This window comes from Poecilia formosa, unplaced genomic scaffold (genome assembly GCF_000485575.1).
Source record: "Poecilia formosa unplaced genomic scaffold, Poecilia_formosa-5.1.2 Scaffold102, whole genome shotgun sequence".
Taxonomy (NCBI): Eukaryota; Metazoa; Chordata; class Actinopteri; order Cyprinodontiformes; family Poeciliidae; genus Poecilia; species Poecilia formosa.
Genome location: NW_006800041.1, coordinates 553828 through 565090, shown reverse-complemented (window position 1 = coordinate 565090; position 11263 = coordinate 553828). Strand labels below are relative to the sequence as shown.

Sequence of the window (11263 nt, the reverse complement as noted above, 5' to 3'; positions counted from 1 at the left end):
CAAAACAGCTCAGTAAAGAAAAAATTATGGTGTTGCAGGGTCAAATTCTCTGACTTCCATGCAGCTCAGAGTAGTAAAAGAAAAAAAAAAAGAAAACAGTGCAAAACCTGGCCAGCGTGGAAAGGCAATGCTGCAGACACACACACACACACAAATGTGCAAGCACACAACTTCAGTGGTATCATATATCTTTATCAAAGAGGCATTGTGAAGAAGACTGGTTATTTAAGCTGAAATGGAAGGAAGTGTTTTAAGGTTTTCAGAGAAAAAAGAAAAATGTTCTAACTTGAAATTGTCGCTCCATGTAGCAGAACATGAGCTCTGTCAGCAACAGCTACCTCGACATATAGTTAAAATACAATGCATGCATGGAGTTGTACCTGCAGAATTAATATCCATTTAGTCAGAAAATTACAGTTTTTTTCTTCTCTTTTTCCCCACAACATTCTGTTGTAAGGTATATGCATGCACCTTTGCTCGGAACAGCCGACTTTACTCAGATTTCTCTTTTGTTTGTCTTTGGATGCTTTAATTTCAGCTCTTACCAGTGCATTTCTATAACTCATGTATTTCTGCTGTGGCTGTGAAGCATTCCCTCTTTCAGCTCACGACTTCCCAGGATGGCCAATCAGATTTAGAAACCTCCCCCAGGGGAGTGTGTGTTCAGACTCATGGAGCCTCAGGTTTTCTCCCAGGTCAGACTTTCCTGCTGTTCTTCTCCTAACTTGGCTGAGCATCAGCTCTTCCGTCTCATCACTGGCCCCAGGTTTTTGAAGAAGCTGTGGTGGATGTTTATGGACTCTAAGTAACGAGGTTTCAAATCACAAGTAAGTGAAATAGTTTACATAATTTTTCAGATAGGACATCAAGAATGGCATTCCTGATATTTTCTTTGTTTTTCCTCTTTACCTGTAGGACACTTGTTTGATTATATATTAACACACTGTAAGTTACACATTATCTTGGACGGTGGGAGAAGTCAACATCTATATGTTCCCTATGTCTTACCCAAAGTTTGTGACTCAATCTGGTTTTAAAAACTTGAATAATCACACTTTTTAAGTAGCCAAATTTAGATAAAAAATAATTTTTTGAAACTTAAATTCCAAGCTTTAGTCATTTCTAGTGTGCAAAAAGCAACATGTGGAAATGTTCACTTTATATCTAGAAGTTAATCTTTTCTGTAATTATAAAATCTAGATAACTTATTTAAGTTAAGTTTTACTTGTTGCATATATTAATACATCAAAGCTCACACTCGACTTGGAGTCAGTTTTTGAAAACAGGTTTAAAAAACATCCCAAGTGTCTGGTATGTAGTTTGTAATAGTCAAATTCCAGAATCTCAAAAAAGATTAACAATAATCAGCTTTAAAAAAAAACAAAAAAAAACACTCCTAGTTTTGGTTAAACAAATTTTACCTAATATCTACAAAACAAACTACATCATGTTCTGTTCCTATAAAAACTGACAGGTAAACATATCAATAAACAACTCTAACTCTGTGTTCAGAGTTAGCGCTACATAATGCTCATTATTTCTAAACTGAAATGTCATATTGATGATTTAATTATATTCTAAATATGCTACTTTGTTTTTCAAGATGAGACTTTTTGTTCCTTTTTTACCCTGTATATAACCTAATTGCATTACACAACAGCAAAATCATGTGGTTTAACACATTTCCAACTCACCTAGAAAAGAAAGAAATACACATCTTTGTGTATATCTGAGTCTAACTCTTCATGATACGTTTTTTTAACACAGTCAATCATAAATTTTGTGACCTCATTCCAATCTGACTACGTGTGTACAACTTTACCACCAATAACAAAAAGCAAATTGCTGGACAAAACAAAACACAACAAAAACAACTCAGAAATTTAAACTGTAGCAGCTTTAGAAGACATGGAATGACTTTGCTCAAAAGCTAAGATGTTGCATTCTAGTTTCTTCTTTTTTTAGGAAAAAAAATGAAGACAAAACTATAAAAAATAAAAAAAACCTAACATCTAAAATTAAAAAGCTTTCTTTTTGAGTTGATGGGTGGCCCTGTGTTGTTTTCACTGTATTGTTTCCTCTCTCTTAATTTTGCAAATACATTTTAATTTTATCAACGGATCTAACAATTCTAGATTGTTTTTAGATTAGAAGTGGATTTGCTGTGCTATTTGTCTGCTTGTACGATGCTGTATTTTGAACACACCTGTTCATAAAGTGATCCATAATAAAACGTTTAAAAAGGTTCCTGGAGGTGAGCACTTCACACTCTCAGTCTTTGTGGAAAAAAATATGTGAGTAAATTAAACGTAAAAAAGCTTCAGTTGCTTCTCAAAGTTTTAAGATTAAATCATAAGACAAGTTTTTCTGAAGATTGAAACTTCTCCACCTCTTTGATCCACAATAACTAGCCATAATGTTGATAAAGCTCAGATTGCTATCTCTCTCTGGTTCTACAGATACAATGCTCCAGGAAAAAAAAAAAAAAAACTGGAAATAAAGTCAACATTGCTAGATAACTAACATGTTTCTTTTTGGTGAACTTTTCATTAAAAATTAACATGATTTAGAAAAAAAAGAAGTTATTTTCTTCCTTTTTTTGCATGTGTTTATTGAGTGGTGATGTTCTCGTTAGTTAATAAAAACAGTTTACTGGTTGTAAGGCAACATCATTTCCTGTAAACCTTATCTGGTTTTGTGACGCAAGTGACAACAAACATGTTTACTAGTTGAGTTGCTGTCAATATGACTGCTGATAAAGTTGAAAGAGATATTAATCTCAGAACACACAAAACTATTTATTTCACAGTCTTTCATTAAATCAGACAAAATCTTTCCGGTTTTAAGTCAGACAAAATCCTTAAACTATGTGCTAACTTCCAGAATAATATAAAAACTAGCTAAAAACGCCAAATTTGTCATTATGCTGACATTTACTGTTGCATAACTGGCACAAAATCTGAATGATTCAGTCTGACCTAATGTCAGTCTTTGCAGTCTTTAAGCTGTTTGTGTGTTTGTTTGTTTTTTCTTCACAGAAATGGAAACAGACAGCATCAGTAAAGCTTCACAAAATGGCCCCACAGACAGAGATGGGCCCTTGGAGAAAAAGCGACCCGAGAAAGCAACAGTGCTTCAACAAGATGTGAGTATTGCTTCAAGCAGTGTTCTGAGAAAAAGGCTGAATAAACGTTCACACCATAGAATCCCATCATATGTACCTTTTTGCAGTAAGTGGGGGCGGGGAGGATAGCAAGAGCTGCGTACCAGGCAGTGCTACAGCAAGTGTCTCTGCAAATTAACCCCGCAACCATCAGCTCCAGGCTCTCTAAACTCTCACAGTCCTGAGATATATTTTGGGGGAAATTATTGTTTGAATGCAGTGCGTGTTGTTGTAAAAGAATATATGCAGAGGAGCTGATGTTGTATATGTGAACAAAGTCAAACTGAGAGGAATGTTCTACAAACACAACTTCCTGGTATATTACAAACCAGACATTCTTCAACAGAGAGTAACATACCGAAAGAGTTAAAGTATACAAAGATAAAGGCAACTGAGCTTGTGTGTAACTATTTCCCCCTTTTGGGTCCAACTCGATGAGTCAGCTCTTGTGGCTGACATTCAGAAGTCTACCTACATTTGAACAAAGCACAATGTATACTTTTTAAAACCCTCTTCATGACAGTAAAAAGTGAAAAAAAAGAAACATTTTGAAAAGGGAAAAGACAAAATCACTACTATTTGCATTCAAATCTCTGGGATTGTCAAATAGCCCACATATTATCTTTATAAACCTTAACAGTATTTTCATTCATAGTCGCTGCAGTCGCATGCAATACTGATATGATATGATAAGTGGAATGATAGCAGGTTTTTACAGATAAGGAACAGGGAAGAAATCATGCTTGGTTTAATAGTCCCTGTGTTCTGCAGGTCAAACTGACCCAGTGTCATAAAGAGAGAAGTAGATTGCTGTTTAGTATGTTACTGAAATGTAGGACTTTAGTAAAACAAAAACAAAAAACAAAAAAATGTGTGAGGTAAATCTGACTTTAGACCGACACCTAATGGTTTTATCTCTCTGCTTATGCAAATGTTAAGGAGACACTGTTGCTTTGGGGGTAGTTGGTTGTTGGGTGTATAGAGTTCAGTGTCTAGTCATGCAGACTGATTTTAGAGACGTTTCAGAAACAATAGGTCACTCTCAGCAGATCGGCCTAATGCCCTGATAGGAGGTCACCTCTAAAGTCAAATCTAAGTCCAGTTGTGAAGTGACCCTGAAACTAAATATCCCACAGTCAGCCGGTGGGCCAGTTCACTTCTCAGATGTGGGGCATAATGCATAGAGGTTGTTTAACTTTCTGCAGAAGCCATACATACCTTCAAACTTCATGTGGCCTTGAGACCAACTCAAGTAGAGAGTTTCTGAAGTGGGTTTCCATGGCTGGACAGCTGTTTTCAACCCTTATATTACCAAGTGCAATTCAAAGAGTTGGACGCAGTGGAGAAAAGTACATGTGTCGCTTGAAGACCCAATATTAGTCTGATGCCAAGAAAAGGTTACTTGAGTCACACCTGAGTCAAGTGTAAAATTTGGTGTGGAGGTAATTATGTTTCGAGGCTGCAAGGAGCTATAGGAAAGAATTTCTAATCATTAACATTTTGGACAATATCTTACTTCCAATTTTCTGGGAATGGACAGTTACTGTTCCAGCGTGACTGCACACCAGTTGCACACCAACGGCATCAGGGGTAGCACCAGCAGCGCCAAGCTGTGTATTTCATGGAAGGGAATTGATTGACAGCAGACTGCATTCGTTGATTGGTCTGTGTGAGTTTCACTGGAAACTCCAAACAACATTTCTCAGATAGCTTAGCGGTGGACAGGCAAACGTGCCGTCTGCTGTCAGAGAGCTGCTCGGTGTGGAAGAGCAGAATCATGGCTTTAATCCTTAGCAGACAGGAAGACATGCGTTAACTGTTGGAGCAGGATGACCGTGGTCTCACAGCCTCACAAGCTGCAGGTCTCTCTGAAGAACACAGTGGCTCTGGGCAGCGTTCTGTCTGAGCTGCAGTTTTCACCAACGGTTTAAAACAGCAGAACTGCATAAAAGGTCATGTTTGGTGTGAAGCCATTTTATTATTTGTTTGGAATTTCTTTAGGTAAGGTTCATGTGTGGACATTGGTTTTATATCTTTTGACTCAATTACCTAAATCCAAAAGGTTACATGTTTAAAAAAAAAAACTAAAGTGGCAGAATATAAATATATATGTATAATGAAATAATACATACTTGTGTCTTTAATAAAGATGATGATGATGATGATGATGATGATGATGATGATGATGATGATGAGCTGATCAGCAGTTTTATCATTATGTGTGGGCCAGCAATAAATTTTATAGGACAGAATTAATCACAACCACAACCTCAAGGTTCTCCGTTCCTGAGTGTCACTGCAAACATCAGCACAGATTCGACCACGACTGCTGCTTACCTGTCCACATTCCCATATTCATCCCCGCATAGTGAGGAGCAGCTTACTGGGGCTGAACCAAACCAGACATGAACTGATTAGAGTGAGTCTTGCCAGTTGAGAAACGTTTTTACAGCAGAGACTGTGAGCCAGGTCTTTTTGTCCATCATCAGTGTCTGACCTCATAAGTAGTCTTCAAAGGCGGGGTCTCTTTGTCTTTGTGTTCAGGCAATGCAGTGACACTCTGGAGAACATGATCAGTTGTTTTGACCTTCATGACACTTTGTCATAATGTGATCAATCAGATTATTGGTGTAGATCAGTGAGGAGACATTTCACATTTTTACTGTACTGAGATGCAACAACAATATAATGATCTGTTTCATGACTTTTAAAGGAAGTCATGAAATAGAACGTGTAAACACTGCAGTTTCCAAAGAATCAGACTGAAAAAGCCACTAAGTGACTGACTTTTCTTTCCCTGTGTGTTTGAACAGATTGGTTTGCTGAGTGGCATTTCCCTGATTGTGGGAACAATGATTGGCTCAGGGATCTTCATTTCTCCTAAATCAGTGTTGATGTACTCAGGAGCTGTGGGTCCCTGTCTCCTCATCTGGACTGCCTGTGGAGTATTAGCCACTATGGGTGAGAGCAGCATTCAGAATGATGCATCGATTAGTTCACCATCTGAATGGTGTCATTGTAAACCGTCCCATACAAAGAGCAGTTTTTATGTTGTCTTGAGGTTTGATTCAATTCAGTTTTTATTAAAGCAGTGCAAAGCCTTTATTACTCTGTGTGGGAAACAAGATTATAAACATGCCTGTTTTCTAACAGAACTAGGTTCTGTTTTCTAACAGAACTAGGTTCTGTTTTCCAACAGAACTAGGTTGTTTATGAAATGTTCCACAGTACATTGTTTTCTTTGATTTTAATGTTATCTGTTACTGATGTGCATCTTGTACATATAATTTGATCAGCTATGAGTTTTTTGGGTTCATTTGTGTGAATCCAGGAATAGTAATTGGTGAACATGAACTAAAATTTGTTTCAACAAAGTAGAAGTTTGTGCACACAAATGAAACCAGGTTATTGTGTCTTTTTATTTTATTTTTTTTTAAATGTTTTTCCTTACTGTTTTTGTGGTTACATGCACCATAAGCATGCCACAACAATGATTAGAAATCATTTATCACAATCTCAATTTCTAAGTCTCGAAAACTGTTCAAGAAGGTCATGCAAGCTTTGTAGAGTCACTGCATGAAACATTGTTTGATTCCTCAGTGTGTCTCAGACGGGACACAACTACTCAGAGATGAAAGGATTCAGTAAGAAAATGCATTTTAGGACGTGGCCGTGGTGCTGCAGTCACTGTGTTCCTCACCAAAAATGTGATAACGAATGATAACAATTTATTACTCTGTAGCAGAGTCATGGAGCCAGAAATGCTCAGGCAGGCACTGACCTTGACCAACCCTATTAAAGCAGAGGCTTTGTGGACTCTTCTTGGCCCCTTGGTTTGGAAAGCAACAACCTTTTTGATAAAAAACAAATCATAAAATCATAAACAACTGCTAAAGAACCTAAAGCAAGGGTGTCAAACTCCAGTCCTCAAGGGCCGCTGTCCTGCAGTGTTTAGATGTGCCACAGGTAAAAAACAGTGGAATGAAATGGCTTAATTACCTCCTCCCTGTGTAGATCGGTTATCCTGAGCCTTGCTAATGACCTAATTATTCTTTTCAGGTGTGGTGCAGCAGAGGCACATCTAAAAGTTGCAGGACAGCGGCCCTTGAGGACTGGAGTTTGACACCCCTGACCTAAAGAGACTTTACTAATATTATGGGATACAAAAGTTGCATTTTACGTCTTTTCTAGCCTCCACATTTCCCTATTTTTGAAAAAAAAAAGTCTTAATCTTTATAGTTACTTTAATAGTAAACATGGTCTGTGTTGTGAAAAGGATAACTTTCTGATTGGAGATGAAGATGTGGCCAAGAAAACTGAGTAATTTTCTGTTACATATTAAATATTTGTAGATGAAGGCATTTGGAACCCAGTTTTGTGTCTTTACAGTTATTCAGGACATGTAAAGTCTGTCATCTTAACATGCAAAAAACCGTAAGGCCTTTTTCCTGCACACAATCCAGTTTGTGCCATTAAATATTTAGCTTTTAAAATCTAACCATCTTACTTTATGATTTCGATGATTTCATTTTAAAAACCTCATGGCAATTCCAAAGGGACGCTTGGTTCAACATTTAATAAAGTTTTGCAGTGCTACTTAACTTTTTATTGTGTTTTTATAAGTGTAATGTATTGCAGTTATACTGCAATACCTTACAGCAGCATATAAGCCTCATAAAATTACACAATTATTCATCAGTTAAACCACTGAGAGTCATTTGGTTTTTATTTTTTAACAACACCATTTTTTTTACCTGTGATTGTTTTATGACAATTGTAAAATCTAATCCTTCATGGAAAATTACGGGTTCTTGAATATAAACTTCCAGAATAAAGCCCAGGACTTTGTCCTTCAATGTCAGGGTGGTAAATGTTAATGTGTATGTGTGCAACATAAAAAAAAAAAATAAAAAAAAAATTGGGAAAGCAGCTGGATAATCATCACCAACAAACAGAAATGTGGCTTCTTTGCTAAAAGAGACTGAAGTTATTGATCAATTTTAACTTTGATGATGATTGCTCTAAACGGAAAACATTAACGTAGTCTTTTTGATGTTACTGTTTTTTACAATACTTTTCTTTGTTTCTGTCTTTTTGTGTTGGCCGCTCAGGAGCCCTTTGCTATGCTGAACTTGGTACTATGATCACCAAATCAGGGGCAGAGTACTCCTATTTAATGGAGGCTTTTGGATCCCTTGTTGCCTACCTTTACTCTTGGACCACTGTTATGGTGCTGAAACCTTCTTCATTTGCCATCATCACTCTTAGCTTTGCAGAATATGCCTCTGCTCCTTTTTACCCCGACTGCACCCCTCCACTCGTGGTTATCAAGTGCCTGTCAGCAGCTGCAATAAGTAAGTAGCACAAACAATAAAAGATGGAACAATAAATTTGGTTCTTGTTGATATCACAGATAATTTCATCCATTTTTAATTAACCTGTTCAGACGTCCATGTAAAAGCGCAACAAAAATATGCTTAAAATAGATAAAACAGCGACTCGTCTTCTAATGATGCTGCTTATGAAGATAAATGTTATTTTTTGTGATTGATTTTTTTTTTCTTGTTTCTTTGTTTCTTTGCAGTCATAATCACTGGTGTCAACTGTTTGAGCGTCAAACTAGCAAGCTATGTGCAGAACTTTTTCACTGGGGCCAAACTTATTATCATCATCGTCATTGTGGTGGCTGGCATCGTTCTGATGGCTCAAGGTCGGCCCTTTTACTCTGATTATTCTTCTCATTTCAGGTCACAACTTAAGTACTTCTCATTTGATGAAGTAACTTTGAAATCTCAGTTTTATGTTTTTATATTTTTGGGTGCAGGAAAAACAGAGAACTTGTCAAATGCATTTGAAGGCTCATCCACGTCTTTTGGAGCAATTGGACTCGCTTTTTATAACGGACTTTGGGCTTATGATGGATGGTAATAATTTACATTTTTCTACTTTGGTTTCTTCATTAACCGTCCTGATATGTTTTAAAGTTTATAAATGTTTTTAAAAATAGTTGGAAGTATTTTTGTTTTGCATGAAACTTTTTTCAATTTGTTTTAATACATTGTCTACTTTTTATATAGATAATGTTCGGGTCAATTTGACCCGGCTGTCAAGTTGAAGAGTAAAAAAGATTTTAAAAAAAATGTCACCCAAATAAAAAATACACCCAAACCTCTTTGCAAGCAATTATCTAATAAAGAACTGGTAGATTTGTAAAACTGAGGAAGGCTTAGTCATTAGTTATGCCATTAACTCAGAACCTATTAACCTTTTCAGAAGCTCAGGTTGTTCAGAAATCCATACATTTTGTATGTACGTAGTTCCCAAAAGTCTGAACCGGAAGTGATCCGCCATCTTGGTAGGCAAGCGCAATGCAGAGCATAGATGAACCGTGGCTTCAAGACCAACAAAAAGAAAGCATATTAACAGTCTTTAAAAGATTTGCAAGAGAACGATACATCAACAAAATCACTGCTGTTGGAATTGACCCATATGAGACAGAGAACGTTGCGTGTTTACTGTTGTCATAGCAACTCCATAGCAACTGTCATTAGAGTTAGCTATGGATACCTTCCAAGATGGCTGTCAGGTACAAAGTTCCCGGAAGTGTGACGTTACATGAAAACTATGCATTGAAGATGCTGTTGATAATCTCTTAACAATAAATAGATGCATTTTAATCAGTTTGTCAGTGAATCAAATATATTATTTTTTTATTCTGTAATTAAAACTTATTTTTTCCAAATATTTTGCCAGGAATCAACTGAACTTCATCACAGAGGAGCTAAAAAACCCATACAGGTAACATATTTACCTTTAAGATCTTCTGCTCAAGAAATTGCTAGTAAAATGCTTGCATGATATTTATTTTGGAAACTGGTGAGCATACTTTTGGGTATGAATCAAGATCTTGGGAAATTTGAATATTAATCAGTGTAAAGTCCCTTCTAATATTTTTTTTCCTCTCAATTTACTACAGAAATTTGCCTCTGGCCATCGTCATTGGAATCCCTTTGGTGACTGTGTGCTATGTGTTTGTCAACATCGCTTACTTTACTGTTATGACGCCTTCTGAACTGCTGTCGTCTTCAGCTGTTGCAGTGGTAAGGACAATTATCCACAAATCAAAGAGCTGCACAACTTAAAAAAAAAAAAAAAAAAAAAAAAGTACAACTTATCAGCACGGCATACATATTAAAAGGCTTTAATGAGAACTTTCTAACATGAGCTAATGACCATTTCAAACACAGAATGTTTGATACTCCCCACTTTTAGATCTTCAAATTAACTCCTGAGGGACTTTTTTTTTTTTGTCTCCATAGACTTTTGGGGACAAAGTCCTTTACCCTGTGGCTTGGATAGTTCCTCTGTTTGTGGCCTTTTCAACATTTGGTTCTGCAAATGGAAGCTGCTTCACTGCTGGCAGGTAAAACAAACACATTCATTTAATTTTATTTCTGATTGTACATATCTTATGCTTAGTAAATCATTTTTATACTTGGAGTGAAAAGTAGAACAATGTCAACTGTATTATTTATTAGCAGCTCACATTAGATTTTTTTTCCTCCCCCAGACTGTCCTATGTAGCCGGTCGAGAGGGTCACATGGTGAAAATCTTATCCTATATTAGTTTGAAACGCTTCACTCCTTTACCTGCTCTCTTATTTAATGTAAGTCTAATATATTTATTGTTTGAGTTCTCGTGTTGAACATGGTCCCACGGGATCGCCTTACTTATTTTTTAATGCTGACCTGTAATCTTAAAATACCCAAAAATCCTTTGTGCAAAGACTTTGCTCACTTTGTTATTGAAATCAACAAGTAATTTTACTATTTTCTTGCTTTATATTCTAGGGCATTTTGGCTATATTCTACATTATTCCTGCGGACATCAATACTCTGATAAACTACTTTAGTTTTGCTCAGTGGGCCTTCTATGGTCTGACAACTCTGGCTCTAATCGTCATGCGTTTCACCCGGAAAGATCTCGACAGGCCTGTGAAGGTGAGGCTTTCTGAAAAGCTTCCAACAGATTTAATTGTGTTTTGCTTTAAAAGTGATAAAAAGCGTTTTCCAATTTTGTCACACATTTCAATGCATTCT

General features: G+C 36.6%; 1 protein-coding gene across 1 annotated transcript; it reads left to right on the top strand.

Moving 5' to 3' along the window:
* Positions 1-473: 473 nt before the first annotated feature.
* Positions 474-11182, top strand: LOC103142842 (b(0,+)-type amino acid transporter 1-like; the record flags this gene model as incomplete). Its single annotated transcript, XM_016674806.1, has 11 exons — positions 474-827; positions 3039-3145; positions 5977-6124; positions 8275-8517; positions 8748-8873; positions 8988-9087; positions 9917-9961; positions 10140-10263; positions 10483-10586; positions 10734-10830; positions 11015-11182. Coding segments are annotated over exons 2-11 (1260 nt in total), but the record flags the coding sequence as incomplete, so codon positions are not given.
* Between the last annotated feature and the right edge of the window lie 81 nt (positions 11183-11263).